Source organism: Mytilus galloprovincialis, chromosome 13 (genome assembly GCF_965363235.1).
Source record: "Mytilus galloprovincialis chromosome 13, xbMytGall1.hap1.1, whole genome shotgun sequence".
Lineage (NCBI taxonomy): Eukaryota > Metazoa > Mollusca > Bivalvia > Mytilida > Mytilidae > Mytilus > Mytilus galloprovincialis.
Window position 1 is genome coordinate 20039807 of NC_134850.1, and position 17181 is coordinate 20056987.

At 31.7% G+C, this 17181-nt stretch overlaps 1 protein-coding gene across 1 annotated transcript; it reads left to right on the forward strand.

Annotated features, from left to right (window-relative positions):
- The first annotated feature begins 2916 nt into the window (after positions 1-2916).
- Positions 2917-16409, forward strand: LOC143056513 (phospholipid scramblase 1-like). Its single transcript, XM_076229592.1, has 10 exons — positions 2917-3026; positions 4232-4318; positions 7019-7147; positions 8535-8612; positions 10130-10206; positions 10776-10912; positions 14226-14340; positions 14649-14745; positions 15040-15098; positions 16159-16409. The coding sequence occupies exons 1-10, from the start codon at positions 3011-3013 to the stop codon at positions 16207-16209; spliced, it is 846 nt and encodes a 281-aa protein (XP_076085707.1). The 5' UTR covers positions 2917-3010; the 3' UTR covers positions 16210-16409.
- Positions 16410-17181: the final 772 nt, after the last annotated feature.

The following is a 17181-nucleotide window of genomic DNA, read 5'->3' on the forward strand; positions in this document are numbered from 1 at the left end:
ATCTGAGTAAGAGCATGCGAGTTATATAATATGACTTTTGATTAGATTGAATGTGTCTTTATATTGTTATTTCTATGTAGAGTGGTTTTGGTATTACAGGATGGTCTTCTGTACATTCTAGTTGGCATCTTGGTATTTATGAGGATTTCGGCAATTCAATTAACCGCTTCAATATACTATTTTATAAAGTGTATGTTGTTTTACATTGTACAGTGCAACAGACAACAGCAATCCTTTGGAAGAGGAGACTACATGTATTAATTACTAATGTGTCCAAGGTAATACTGAAATTATCTTGTGAATGAAAAGAATACAGTGAACCCTGTGTCGGCAATCACCCCTGAGGGAACAGCCATTAAACTTCAAGGGGGGTATGTTTTTTTCTGAGTCAAACAATTTAACACTATAAGGTATGGAGGAAATCTACATTCAGAATATTTGTATGTGCATGTACATTGTACGTGTTGTCATGTCACAATGAAGTAAGCTTTGATGGTGTAGTTATAATGTGATTAACTATGCTTGATTTGTTTTAAATGTGCACTCTTTAAATGTTTTGTCTGTAATAAAACGATTAAAAGCTCTATAAAGCTTACGGGTTTTTGTATGCAAGAATTCATTTTTAGACTTGAACTTGAATTGACATAGTTGTTGTATGGCCTTTATATGCAGAGAAACAAGGTGCATATCATAACACAATACGCGTGTCCCTTTGTACTGCTCTCAGGGGCGGGTTCCCCAACCAGGAGAAAGGGGTTACAATTATTTGTCCCCATTCAAATGCATTGATCGTCCAACAAAAAGCTGGGGGTTCCAACCCCTTGAACCCTCTCCTGGGTCCACCACTGGCTCTTTAAACAGAAAGGTTATAAAAAACAACATGCATCCAAACTGATAATATAAAATTTTGATACTAGTACTAGTAAGGCAATAAGATCGTTTAAAGTTGTATGTGACAAATTAAGAGGGCAATTCTCTGATACATGTATAAAAAAAAACTCATCATAGATACCAGGATTGAAACTGTGTACGCAAGACACACGTTTCGTTTACAAAAGACACAACGGTTACGGTCGAATAGAAAAGTTAAAAAGGCCACACAAATGATGAAATGCACTGCTGGTGGCGTTTTAATTTCCCGAGGGTATCACCAGACAAGTAGTCAGCATTTTATGCGTTGACTTGAGTTATCATTGATATGGTGCTTTTTTTAAATTAAGTGTAAACAAAACTTTGAATTTTTCAAATACTAAGGCTTTAATATTCTACCTCAGAAATAGATTACCTTAGCTGTATTTGGCAAAACTTTTTAGAAGTTTTTGTCCTCAATGCTTTTCAACTTCGTACTTTATTTGGCCTTTTAAAAAAAAATTATTCGAGCGTCACTGATGAATCTGTTGTAGACGAAACGCGCGTCTGGACTTAATATAAAATTTCAATCCTGGTATCTATGATGAGGGTATCTGAAGAGCATTTTGAACTCTGATTAAGGTTATTTTCGAAAGGTGAATTGTAGATAGAATACACAAGTTTACGATAGATATAAGAAGATGTGTTATTGATGCCAAGGAGACAACTCTCCATCCAAGTCACAATTTGTATAGGTCCATTGTAATAGGTCAAAATACTGCCTACAACACGGACCCAAGGAACTGAGTCTAGCATAAAAACTCACAAGCCATAAAAGAGCTACCTCACAAAATAAGGGGGAAAAACGAAATGCGATGTAAAGAAAACAACAATTTACGACACACTTCATAATAACTAAAAACTGAGCAACAAGAAACCCACAAAAATCCGGGTTGAATCTCTAGTGCTCCGGAATAATTAGCAGATTAAATGTATTCATTAAACAATGTCAGGAGGGAGGGCAAAATATAAATAAATATATAGACATGAAAGATTAAATGATAGAGAAAAATGGGCTATAAAATTAGAGAATACAGAAATGAAAGATCCCCTCTCCAGAACCACATACATCCTTTATATTTTGAAAAGCCATTGGGACATGGAACAAACAGTATGTAACTTAAAGCAAAGACCGGGAACATTATCGAAAATAACCGAATATAAATGCCAAACCCATGGTAAAACAGATATATAAAAAAAGTAAATAATTACTTTGTTTTGGTGCAAATGATTTTTTATTCAAATTGCTGCAAATTCTATACGCTGATTTAATATTTAATTGCTAGCCTAATGAAAACAAATGTGTGGTGCAAATATTGTGCAAATATTGTTTGTCTTCAAATTGACTCAAATGCAATAAATACGCTTATTTAATATATAATTATTGTAAAAAAAGGGGGAATTATTGTATAAATTCGGTCATATGATTACATTGTATTTAACAAGAATTTACACAAATTACGCAAATCTTTTACATTATCAGTGCTGAGAAGTTGCACTAATTTGAACGACGATGGACGTCTATAATAATAAGGTTTAATAAACTGTCTCCTTAATTCTCTATAATAGCATTCGCATTGTAAAACAAAATGGAATTCAATCAAATGGGAAGGTTGTTGTTACATTTGTATATCGTTTACTGCACCTCTTACTCGGTTTGTTGACACTGAGACTACTTTAATTAACACCGTGTTGACAGAATAGTTTTGTGAGGGACAAAATAAACAGTTTCAATTCGTCTAAGTCCTTATTCAATTAAATATTATCTCTGACATATTGTAATCAATACCTAATTAATATTCAAAACTCATATGAATAATTTATGCTAATTTAATTAAATATGCACGTTAATACAATTAAAAACCTGCAATTATTTCATATGTATTCTTAAATTGATTGATTTCTTAATTGTTTTGTTACCCGCTGGGTAGTTTAAATAACATCAATTTTTCACCCATTAAGAAACTAAGACAGGTCGAAATATGTAACTGGACATCGGTCAAGCTTAACCCGTTACCAATGTAAACAAAAACAAACAATATATATTGATTACACAATAGATAAATGGTCACTCTCTCATAATCTACACCGGATAGTAATCATGAACCAACAAAAAGGTAAAAGTTTTTTTTTAATATGAATATTATGCAAATTGTTGAAAAAATTATCATCTTTTTAAATTTTTAAAGAATATTAAAATACTACACAATTTAAGAAAAAAAGCCATTAGACTGAAATTTTGTAGATCAATTTTATACATGTATAATATACAGCCGGCCACATAGAAATGCAACGGAAAATCAAAATGCGTGCAACTAAAAACAGTATCATTATCGAAATAGAATTATATAATAAAAATACAGAAAGGGATGAAAGCAATCAATGCATGATCAATCTTAATATATTATGCGGAATATTATCGATTTTGAATAAATTACAATTCATGGAAACTTATAATATTTTTACATGTATTTAATAAATCATAATGTAAATATGTTAATGTAAAACATACATAACATGGGAGTGGAGAACAGTGTTGTGTGTGTTGAGAAGTGCCACCCCTTTTCGCAATTCATAACTGAAATTTGTGTTTTCTATTATTTTTTTAAGTTCCATATCCCGTTCAGCAAATTGTCGATCCACCACTCTATTGGATTAAACATGACAATTTAAAATCATACAGATCATGTCTGGACGCATCAACAAACTCTCTAACGATTGTTTGTATTAAAAAATCGGTCATATTTCAACTTGAACATTATTAGTGTTATGTTAGTATAATTTCGACGTAATCCATATTTATACATTAGTTATGTATTTATATAGTATATTTATTTAATTCATTTTAATATGATGGGATTGCGAGAGTATCGATACAAAATAAATTTTTAAAAATCAAACAAGCGACATACAATCGCCAATTACAACTATTGATTTTGAATAAATTACAATTCATTGAAATTTATTTCTCTATTAAACAAGTAATTTTTAATGAACAATACTGAAATTTAGTATTATAATGTAATACATAGATAGCATGGGAGTGGAGCACGGCATTTAGAGTGTCGAGAAGCGTCACCCCTTTCTGTTCCGTACAAGAATATATAAAACTTATTGTTTTGGGGTGGGGATCTTGATAGTTTACAAGTTCTTAAACAGGAGGGGGTGGGTGACACTCAGGGACTCCCCCTATATTTCATTTGATTTGTTTTTTTGTCCCATACAAGAATATATGTAACTTTAATTTGTGTTTTCTATAATTTTTTAGTTCCATGTCCCGTTTTTGTCACGAATATTAAAATATATATTTAATTTATTTTAGTACATCCCGGACAAGATGGGTCGCAGCCACCAGCATATACCAACCAACAACAACCATATACCAACCAACCACCAGCACTGCCGCCAGGTTTGTTGTTGATAGCTATACCGTTCTCTGACCTTCTCTTACCGTTCTCTAACCGTTCTCATAACGTTCTCTTACTGATCTCGTTAGAAGCCACGAAGTTTGTTGCTAATAGCTATACCGTTCTCTTATCGTTCCCTGACCGTTCTCATAAACTGAGCCATAAGGTTTGTTGTTAGTAGCTATACCGTTCTCTTACCGTTCTCTTATCGTTCGCTGACCGTTCTATCGTTCTCTGACCGTTCTCGTTAGAAGCTACCTTGTTTGTAGTTATTAGCTATACCGTTCTGTTGTCGTTCTCTGGCACTTCTCTCAACGTTATCTGACCCTTCTTTTGCCGTTTTCTGACAGTTCTTTTTATCGTTCTCTTTAGAAAATTAACCACCGAAGAACACAATTTCGTTCAAGAGAATAAAACGGTCATACAAATAAACACGTGTTTGTGTACAGAAGAAACATATTTTTTTAACATTGTTTTGCGTATTCTTCCTTTATGATATACATGTATGAAGTTAAAACACCGAACGATTCATTTATACATTTTAGTTAGAAAATGAAGAAAAAAAGTACTCATTGACTGGACATTAAGCAACCAACATTCACTCAGTCTTCAGTTTGATAACCTCAAATTGTCAATTTTCGTTGTGTTCGATACTGATTGCGAAATCACTCCTGCCAGTGCTCATAAAGTTTTATAACGTCAAATTGTCAGTTTTGTTGTGTTCGATACTGATATTGGAATCATCCCTTCCAGTGCCCATTATGGTTGATGATAAGAAATGTTGATCAGCTAAAGTGAAAAATTCATTACAAGATGAATTATTTAAACAATTGGCGAGGTATCAAGCTTACACAACAATATAAAATGTTCTTGATCTAGCCATTTTTAAAAGGTGTGTGTGGTGGTGGGGGGGGGGGAGTCCCAACCCAGGATAAAGATGGAGATCCAACTATACATTGTATTTCCCCATTCAAATGCATTTATCGTTCAAAAAGGGGGATTCCAACGCCCGAACCATCTCCCACCCTGGATCCGCCACTGTACTCGAGCATTTTACCAGTCTTTGATGTTGTATCGTTTGTATCACAGGGAGTACGTATGGACATCTTACTATACAAATCCTTTTGGAAACCAAGTGGAATGTCTTGCGAAATATCACTGTAACAGTTACTGTTTATGCCGTAAGGTAAAAAAGGGTTGGCTTTATAACTAAAAGAAATAGAAAAATTAGAAAAAGGAGTTAGGAATTTATTAATATCCAAGTGTGTACAAAGGAATTAAGATTTAAAATAAAAATTTGTGAAATAAGATTTGTCCGCCGCTTTTAACTGTTTAATCACTTGTTTTAAATATTCCATTTGAAGTATAAAGGATTTAAATTGGACTGTTGTATTATAAATGGACTTTAACATGATGTTTACATTTTAATACAATGACGTGTTCGAGCAAAAATCGAATTAAATATTATGTCATTTGAATTCGATTTTATAATTATAATCATTGTTTCTTGTAAAGGATAGTTTACCTTGAAAATTCTCCTAGGGGTTAAACATTTTTTTTCTTGCGGTAAAATACCACCATTGTTTTTCCCGTATTAGACTGTTAGATTTGCAGTTTTGTTTTTAAATTGTGAAGATTGTATCTTTGGCACGAGTAAAGTTTTATAATATCCAGTACGATAATAGACAAAGTTTCACATAACTCATTGCATTTAAAAAAAAATTAATCACCACTGGAAGTTAACCAGTCAAATTTCTACCCTTTATTTTCTGTCTTAACCATGTAACCTCAAGTTTCATTTTTTTTAATAGAAACACCCCCAAAAAATTAATGGTGCTTTGAAACACCCAATACATGTATGTATGATTCAGCATTTTTTTTACTGCAATGAAATGTAAGATTAATCCCCCCCCCCCCCACACACACAAATGTCCTGTGAATATTGGTTTTTTTTACCCTTTTTCGTATGCAACTGGTTATTGTATCACACCTTGATATTTGATGGAACTCGAAGTATTATTTTCGGTTATTAATGAGGGGCCTGGTGGGTTATTTTTGTTCTTCGTGATCGACGCATTTTCGCTATCGTGATCCGTTTTTAATGTCACACAAAAGGGCGGTTAAAAATCCAAATCGAATTCTCAATGTTGAAAATACATTTAACATGATACGTAATTTTTTACTTTACTTTATTTCTAGTTATGCCCGCGAATACCTCTGTTTTGCTATGTATTTTTGCCCTTTGGTAGTGTAATGTATACGCTATATATATATAATTGGATATTTAGTTTGTTTCAAGCTTGCATAAATGACAAATATTTGAAACTTTCTGTGTTTTGATATATCAATTTTGATAATTGCGTAGGTGTTTGTAGCTGTTCTTATTTATTCCAATTCTTGAACATACTGTTAATCTGTTTTCATGTGTCACTTCAATTTTTGTCCTCTTCAATCCGAATGACTGATATTTGTGTAGAATAAAATTGAGAATGGAAATGGGGAATTTTTTAAAGCAACAACAACCCCGACCATAGAGCAGACAACAGCAGAAGGTCACCAATGGGTCTTCACTGTAGTGAGAAACTCCCGCACCCGGGGTCGTCCTTCAGCTGGCCCATAAACAAATATGTATACTAGTTCAGTGATAATGAACTCCAAATTGAGTATCTGTATCTCTCAATAGATTTGTTTCATTAATTCAGGATTACCACAAGCCAACCAACAACAATGGATGCCGGCTGTAGGTGCTTCTGCAGGCTGTCCGTCTGGTCTGGAATATTTGACACAGATTGACTCAGTTATAATCAAACAGCAAGTGGATTTAATTGAAGGTATGGTTCATTTTGATTATAAATCAATACAAATATTTTTTTAAATTGATGTACAATGTAGTTAAATTTAAATAGTGCTGAGCAGAAGGCAATGCTTACACGACGGGTGCCCCATGTGGAGCAGGATCTGCTTACCCTTCCGGAGCACATGATATCACACCTAGTTTTTGGTGGGGTTCGTGTTGCTTAGTCTTTAGTTTTCTATGTTGTGTCATGTGTACTATTGTTTGTCTTTTTCATTTTTAGCCATTTCGTTGTCAGTTTATTTTCGATATCTGAGTTTGACTGTCCCTCTGGTACCTTTCGTCCCTCTTTTACACTAATCCGTTTTCTATAAAATGGACATTTAGTTTGTCAGTACTATTTCTTTGATAAACAATCAGAAGTAAAAGTATTAATCATACATTTTCGAGGGCAATATCAATGGATTCATTCGTTTTTCACATACAGTTTTCTGTTCTAAATATTCGAAGATTTTTTGGTAAATGAGATATTAAAAAATAACAAAAATTAAATAAAGTTTAATACTAAAACATGTCTGTTATAACCTCATGTAAAATGTCTTTAAAAAGTTCCGATGAAGTCAATCTTTCTGTTCACAGAACTTCCTGTTTGACTATAATTTTGTTATAAACAATAGATGCTATAATATTTGTTCCTGTTGGAAAAATGTTCTCTACCCTTTATTCCACCAGGAGCAGAACAATGTTGTAATGTTTTTCCAAGTGGAAATGAAATAGTTCCAATATGCTTCTTCCATTATAAAGGAATGTAAGGAATTTCTATTCCATGACAAGGTATATCACTCAGTCTAATGTACTTTCTTCCAAGTGGAAATAAAATAGTTCCAATATGCTTCTTCCATTATAAAGGAATGCAAGGAAATTCTATTCCATGGCAAGGTATATCACTCAGTCTAATGTACTTTCTTCCAAGTGGAAATAAAATAGTTCCAATATGCTTCTTCCATTATAAAGGAATGTAAGGAATTTCTATTCCATGACAAGGTATATCACTCAGTCTAATGTACTTTCTTCCAAGTGGAAATAAAATAGTTCCAATATGCTTCTTCCATTATAAAGGAATGCAAGGAAATTCTATTCCATGACAAGGTATATCACTCAGTCTAATGTACTTTCTTCCAAGTGGAAATAAAATAGTTCCAATATGCTTCTTCCATTATAAAGGAATGCAAGGAAATTCTATTCCATGACAAGGTATATCACTCAGTCTAATGTACTTTCTTCCAAGTGGAAATAAAATAGTTCCAATATGCTTCTTCCATTATAAAGGAATGCAAGGAAATTCTATTCCATGGCAAGGTATATCACTCAGTCTATGTATTTTCTTATAAAATTTTATTTAATTTCTGATATTTTCTTTGTAGCCTTTGTTGGATGGGAACAGGCAAACAAATATCAAATAACCAATAATCAAAACCAACAGATCTACTTTGCTGCGGAAGGTAAGCTTTATTTTAAATTGTCGTTCTGTTAAATTATGCTCATACAATTCCTTGTATAACACTGAAATCACCATACAATAACTATTATTATCGCTATTTTGTGCATTTTTCCTTTGATCTTTTTTTTTTTGTGATAATTTTCATATTATACTACTCGCTTGAGATGGAAAATTATCGCTAGAAACTAAGCATGCACGTGGCGTTGCTAAAGAAATTGACATGAAATTGACATGAAATTGACAACGTCGTCATATGTAAAATAGCGATAAAAAGATTATCATTGTTCATCTCAACTCGATTGCCTTTCTCGCTTTCGCCGTCCCGGCTCAAGCGAGAAAATCAATCTCGTTGAGATGATCACCGATAATCTATAAATATAAAAACAAGAAGATGTAGTATCTATGATTACAATTGAAACAACTCTCCACACGATAACAAATAACATAGGGACACTACAGTCTTAAATAATGAGCCAAACTCATATGATACATCATAGTAAGCTACAAAAGGCCACGAAAAGTGAAAAAAAACCTTCTTATGTACAATTCATCTAATGGTGGATAGTTGTGTCAATGGTAATCTTATGTACAATTCATCTAATGGTGGACAGTTGTGTCAATGGTAATCTTATGTACAATTCATCTAATGGTGGACAGTTGTGTTAATGGTAATCACACCAAATCTCCTTATTTTTATATTTAAGAATTTTGCAAGTACAAAAGAGAGACAAATGTTACCTAAGGAATATTCAATTCTTAAGTCGAAAACAAACTATCAATGTCATGACAAACAAGAATGTGTCCATAGTACACGGATGCCCCACTCGCACTATCATTTTCTATGTTCAGTGGACCGTGAAATTGGGGCCAAAACTTTAATTTGGAATTAAAATTAGAAAGATCATACCATAGGGAACATCGTGTGTTTCAAGATGATGTAACTTTAACTTCATCAAAAACTACCTTGACCAAAAACTTTAACCTGAACTTCGCACTATCATTTTCTATGTTCAGTGGACTATGAAATTGGGGACAAAACTATAATTTGGTATTAAAATTAGAACGAGCATATCATGGGGAACATGTGTACTAAGTTTCAAGTTGATTGTACTTTAACTTCTTCAAAAACTACCTTGACCAAAAACTTTAACCTGAAGCGAACGGACGCACAGACGAACGGACGGACGAACGGAGGCACAGACCAGAAAACATAATACCCCTCTACTATCGTAGGTGGGGCATAAAAAACAGTACAAAACACAACATAGAAAACTAATGACTTCAGTAACATGAACTAATATGTGATATTGTTATTTGAAAAAAATGCATATTTGTCAAGCTCGTTAGGGCAAAATTGTCCCTACGATTTATGTTTGTCAATCATAATTTAAGATAATTTGAGGAAATAATTTGGAAAAACGCTATAATTTGTTTTTTAAAAAGATTTGTTTGGGATATTACAATGACCAAAAACACACAAACACATGATTTATATTATATATACAATTCTCATTGTAGAATCATCTATGTTACAAAGACAATGTTGTGGACCAAGCAGAGGTTTCACTATTCACATAACAGACAATATGAACCAGGTAGATACCATATTACTTCAAGGGTCTGGATCAGGGGTTCCTCATTCTACTTTTTTTTTTACCATTTTTTTTTTATTCTTTTATTTACGTTTTCCCATTATTTTCCATCATTATTGCTTTCGCATATTTTCTCTAAACTTCTTTTTTTTTTTGTCATTTATTCAGCAATGTTTATCCGTTATTCACCATTGGTCTCTATTTTGTAAACTCCATTGAGACTCAAGACCAACGCTTATCTTTCAACTTTTGAATTTGTTACAACACACTGATTTGAGGGACTGGATGAGACCGGTGATAAAACGTAGTTTTTGTGTCGGATTTCAATTTCGTTCTAAAGAATAGCAATGTATTCATAAATACAGTCGCTACTATGAGAAAAATATATCTTGCATAGAACTACCAATCGAAATTTATCAGACTTAAAATTATATATATTTTTGAGCATGCTATAATGGCACAATTTTCATAAATCCGTAAATTGATGTTTTCCAGGTTTAAATGTCTGAAGTTTATAAAGTTTAATACAAGTGCCAGTACATAAAAATTCAATATTTACTGCATATTTTCAGGAAGTATTACGGCTTGTAAGGGATTTCAAAATGTTTGCTGGATGTTGCTGGTGCGCAACCGGAAGCTGTAACTGCTGCGCACATGAAGTGCGCGTGGAAGCACCTATTGGACATGTTATCGGATACGTACGACAAGAGTAAGTTCCAATTATTATTTTTTCAAATGCCCTGTTACAGCTTAATGCATAGCACATCTTATTTTGCTTTGTAGTTTTTTTAAATATCTTTCACAAATGTCCTATCGTTTACAGGTAATAAAGCGCAAACGTCCTGTGCCCATAAACTTTATTTTGTTTAATGAATCAAATTCTAATGGGTGCCGTAGGAGCACCACTAGAGTTTTGAGCACGAATTTCTTGTCATATAACAGATAGAAATCTTGGAGTTATGATATTTCATGTAAATTTTGAACACAGGGAGGATTACCCCGGCATCCTTTGCAAAAAAAAAAAAATCTTCTATGAGACTTCGGATTTTATGTTTTGAATTGTAGTTCCACTTTCCATATTCAGTGTTTATTCGGAGTCAAGTGCCTGTGCGAAGACTCCAAGTAGACAACGTGCATGTGTATAACGGTATAGTAGCCTTTTCTTATAAAATGATTAATGAGTGTTGCCTGTACGGTACATGAAAAAATCGGTTTAGAAAGCAAGGTTTTAATTTTACTAAGATTGGAAAGCTTATTTCGAGGGTTGAAAATGGAGCGAAAAAAAGGGGGATTGGGGTGTTCTACCGGGGTTATTTTTATTTCATAAACGCTGCATTTGAAAGTTTTATAATTTTTTTATTTAATCTTTACCTACTAATGGATGTCGTAGGAGGTCCATCGGAGTTTTTAGCAAGGATTTCTTGGCGTAACAAAAAATATATTGGTCCGAGAAACGTGAACACAGAAACCTGACCAACATTGAATTTCTGCTGACCAATGTCCTCACTGAGTGAAAGTTACATACATTTTATTAACATATAAAGAAAGCTTTCAATGTAAAACATATAAAAACATTAAAAAATATAAGTTGAGATTTTTTTTCTTCAAAATTTGAGAAAAAAAATTTCGAGTTACATTTAAAAAACAAATACATCATATCTTACTGTAAAGAGAAAACAAAACACAAAATGCATTTTCTATCTCCACATTTTAAGGGAGAAAAAAAAGAAATTACAAAAATTAACTCGGTATATTTTTAGGTTCGTTCGTTCTGGTTTTTAGTGAAACTTTCGCCAATACATGAATAAAGAACGTTTTAAAAGCCTCTAAATACACAGAAATGTAAACAGTTGTGTTAAATTTACATATATCTGCATGTTATATCATTCCTTATCATTGAAATTGTATTGAAACTGTTTATTGGAGTATATTTGGGTATATTGGGGTAAAAAATCATTTTGTGATCGTAAGCGGCTGACATGAAATGGACAAGTTACGATGAAAAAGTGATTTAAGATTAAATATATTTATAAAATAAAGTATTATTGGTGTTAAAATAACCTGAAAATGCTTAAAATAATATTATTATTCAATAATAATATGTTGAAACTGTTTTTTTTATATGGCAAGCCGTTGTGGAATTTATTCCCTATTTATTAATATTAAAAAATCATTTATTAATATTAATAAATGATTTTTTAATATTAATAAATCATTTTTTAATATTAATAAATCGAATTTTTAATATTAAATAATACGCTGATTTTTTAATATTAATAAATGAATATTTAATATTAAAAATTCATTTATTGATATTAAAAAATCATTTTTTAATATTAAATATTCAGTCTGATTTCTTAATATTAATAAATGAATTTTTAATATTAAATAATACGCTGATTTTTTAATATTAAAAAATCATTTATTAATATTAAAAAATCAACACCAATGTAACCTTAACGTTTAATATAAGGCAAATCAATCATTATCTGTCAAACGCTTTAATGATGATTATTGGACAAGTCGGTCCGTAGAAATTTTGGAGACTAGTCTATGTTAAGTTAACTCGGACCACAGGCACTAGACGTTCTGTCAATAGTATAAAAATATTGGCAATTGGAAGAAAATAGTGTCCATATATATAATATATTATATATATGGACACTATATTATATATATGGACACAATATATTATATATATGGACACAATATATTATATATATGGACACTATTTTCTTCCAAATGCCAATATTTTTATATTATTGACAGAACGTCTAGTATATATATATATGCATGGACACTATTTTCTTCCAATTGCCAATATTTTTATACTATTGACAGAACGTCTAGTGCATGTGCTCGGACCATCTTATATCGACCCTGACAAGTATTTAGGAAAGTTTGAACTATTTAATGATTATAAACCATTAAATATTAAATGTTTAATTAGATTTTCTTTTAATAGTTTCTGAACTTGCCAAAATAAAAGCGTTTTAGGGACAAAACAAATTGAGAATGACCGATATTTGGCAAACATACCACAGTACCGTGGTTAAATATTCTGCATTGCCCCTATCAGAGCTTTGAAAAGATCTATTCATATCAATATTTAAGTTCAGGAACAAATCAAAACATAATGTCACATTCAAGTGAACCACTGACTAAATTCTCGATCGATTTATTTACTTGGGTCGACATAAGCGATTTGTATGCATCTTTTTACTAGTCAAATAAGACACGGAATTTCGACCCTTCCATTTTTTACATTCAAATAATTGTAATACGATTTCCCTAACTTGGAGTCTGGACTAAGTAAACATACAAACTATTAGTCCAATGCATACAGTTGAGTTACCTTGTTTCTTCCAGGGGCGTAGCTGCCTTAGGCACGTTAGGCACGTGTCTACACATAATGTTTGTATAAAAAAAAAAAAATAAACAACGCTATCTGCAGATGCACGCCAGAGAAGTCGTCAAAACTCTTTAATTATCAAATATCATGTATACACTAGTAACTATTAGTGAATGGAGTATTGGATATACTTAAATGTCATCATATCCCCCTTTATATAGAAAATATAACTAGAACTTTCGTTCAGATCATTTCGCTTCTATCAACAAATAGATAGGTATATTGGGGTATATTGGGGTAAAAAGTCACGCCGTTCATAAACCAACTCAAAAATTATGTTGATCAAAATTAAGTACTATTCATATACCGTATATATATGCTACTTGGGCAGATGCCAGTATGGTTTAAGGGTACATAGTTCCAGCTGAAAATGTTTGAATAGCTGAACATGGTAGAAACATGATAAATATGTTTTTGTATCTCAATTTTTGAAAATATGTAGATATTTTCAAAAGCATGAAATTTATATTTTCAAAAGCAAATAAATTCAACATAGCTTGCCATTGTTGTTCAAATGATGGACATTCCCCAAGAAAATGAAATTAATCTTCATTTCATCTGAAGATATTATGAGGAGTATCTATTTATCAAAATTTCTATTATTTAACAGACAGAGTTGCTGGGCTCCCAGATTTACAATTAAAGATGCTGACCATAATGATATACTGAAAATAAATGGTCCTTGCTGTGTACTTAGTATGCCATGCTGTGAAGATGTTTTCATGGTAAGCGAAGTAAAATATTACCTTCTTATGATATATGCAAATTTATAGAGGGCCTTTGGGGATACACGCCTTTTAAAATGAATTGGTAATAAAACAAAGAATGTGTTCCCAATTTTTCATATTTATACCGCTTGTTTGTTTTCATTCATTTTTTTTTCATTTCAATTTTAGTTCATATACTAAAAGCAGACGACATATATCACTGTATTCCTTTATCTGTTCAAATTCAAAAATCAAATTGAGGTAAATATACCAATATAAATACAAGCTCTTAAACAGGTGTAATACATGCTATTGTACATTTTTAGCTAAAGAATGCAGAAGAAACAGCAGACCTTGGAAAGATTTCGAAAAAACCAGGCATGGCTGAAATATTTACTGATGCAAATACATTCGGAGCAAACTGTAAGTATCTTTAAAGCACGTATGAATTTCCAGTATTCTATGATCCTTAAGAAATTAAGCATACTTTTTGTCAACCCACCTACTTATTCTTATATAGATTTTTTTGTAGTCTAGTATTAAAGTTTAATTTAATATTTTCATAATGTTCATGACAATGCAGAGTTTTTTAGTTTCAAAGCCTTGATGGAAATAATTGTCGAGCTTGGCTTAAAGTTTTGAGGAATCTTTCGACTAAAGTATCCAGATTCTAACTAAATTACATATTTATATAATATTGTTATATTGTACTTGTAGTTCCCATGAATCTTGATGTGAAAGCAAAGGCATGCGTTTTGGGAGCAGTTTTCCTGATTGTAAGTTTATTTATTTTTGATTTAAGATTTTTCAAACGAGAAAACATAGAAAATTATGAATGTATGTTATGTAAACAGTTGAAAAATTTCAGAAAATCACATAAACAATGAACAATACCATGTAAACATAAAACAGATCATGCAGTGATATTGTTGACTTTTTTCAAAACGACCTCTATCCTTTTTAATTGGGAAAATATGCGTCATTTTTATCAAATTGGGAAATTTATAATAAACTACATTGTATGAATTTGACTGGAACTTCAATTTGCGGTCTCCTTTCATGAGATAAACCCTCATTTGAGATAAGACTCCTTATTGTCAGTGATGATACACAAATAGACCCTTAAATTTGCACATATAGTCATTTTAGGCATGAAAAATGTGTAAATGAGTGTTTTTTCAGTTTGTAATCATGCATAATTACTACTGAGACTGCTCTGTTTGGGTAAAAGTTGTCTTTTTGGGAATAGTTTTCAAATTGGTTTTCCAGGGGAAAAAGCCTCTATTCTCCAGTAATATAAGGCAAACAATATCACTGCAGATGGGATAGGATTGCCAAATTGAGACAACTATTCACCACAGTTCAAATGAAAAAATGTATTAAAGCAATAATAAACTTTCAACAATAAGAAAACCCAAACTGTATAAGCTATGAAAGTCAAGGCCCGGACATGGAAAATGTAAAACAATTCAAACAACAAAATGAAACATTATACTATAATACGATTTTGCAAAGAATTAAATGTACCATTAAATTTACTCTAAAAATGTGTGATCAGAAAAAAAACCCGATGCATGTGGATAAAAAATATTGAATGAACGTAAAAAATAAATTCTATATACAGTCACGCTTGGTTAAAGACCACATGTATTAAACTAAAACCTGTTTTATAAGACTATAAATTTTAGATCCCTATGTAGTACATTTCACAAAGTTTGAACCTGTATGAAGAGATCACCTGTATTAAAAGACCAAATTGTTGTTCTCCCTTAAGTGGTCTCTTTAAACAGGTTTCACAGTAATTATAAAAAAATAATGCAATATTTCTTGTTACAGGATTTCATGTTCTTCGAAGGAGCTGGAAACAAAATGATGAGCTATAATTAGAATCAAAAGTGAAAGTGAAAGGACTCGTATTCAATACTCCTTAATGCTACTTCTTTGCTACCATTTTCATTAGTCTGAGAGAAAAATGTACAGAAAAAGTCAAGTTGTAGTTAATATATTTATTTTGAACTAGTGCTTCATATGTATTATGTAAAATGAATACTCCTCTGGTCCAATAAATTTTATTGCTTAGAACAAAGTTACATGTATTTGTTATGCCCCAACCGCTAGTCGAAAAGGTTGCATTCAGTGTTCGTCTGTTCGTCCGTTCGTACATACATGCGTATGTTCCGATATTGGTTTCCATTCTCTATCATGGGTTTGCCTTAACCCCATGAAAAGTATACACAATCAAGTTTATCACCACAAAACACAGATCTAAATTTAAGTGGCGTCACTTTTACCGTTCTAGAGTAATGTCCTTTGAAAATATAAACAAAATGCTCAATTTTTCATTTCCATTCTCTAACTGAAGTTTGGCTTAACCAAATATGATTCAACTTTAGTTATACATGTACGCACAAAAACAGCCACTTTTACAAATAATATACAAATCCTTGATGTAATTTATGCGTAACTATAATCACAATAATTTATCAAATATGTTTTTAAAGAAATGTCTTTTGCTATGAATACTAATATTATTAATAAATATATCTTGCCAAATAGTGCTTCCCTTAACTATTAGGTAAGCTAACATGAGGGATACTAAGTTAAAGCTGTAAACTTAGTAAATTGTTACAGCAAATATGCAATAAAGATATTGTTACGTTAAAAAAAAAAATCAAAAAAATCATTATTTGAAAATAAACATCGCACAAGGTCATGTTTTTCTCTAACTGTTTATGACGTCTTTACACTAAATCCATTGGATGTTGGATGATAACTGATTGAAAATTTAGTCTAAGATGCAAGATATTGCGAGTACTCTCAGATCAGTTTGTGTATTTTTGTTGTTGGGATAATAACCAA

What these genes read in the sequence shown, in the direction of transcription:
- LOC143056513 (XM_076229592.1), top strand. An exon ending in ACCACCAGCACTGCCGCCAG is followed by an intron (nt 4,319 to 7,018) that starts GTTTGTTGTTGA and finishes TCATTAATTCAG; the next exon opens with GATTACCACAAGCCAACCAA. An exon ending in GCTGTGAAGATGTTTTCATG is followed by an intron (nt 14,341 to 14,648) that starts GTAAGCGAAGTA and finishes GTACATTTTTAG; the next exon opens with CTAAAGAATGCAGAAGAAAC.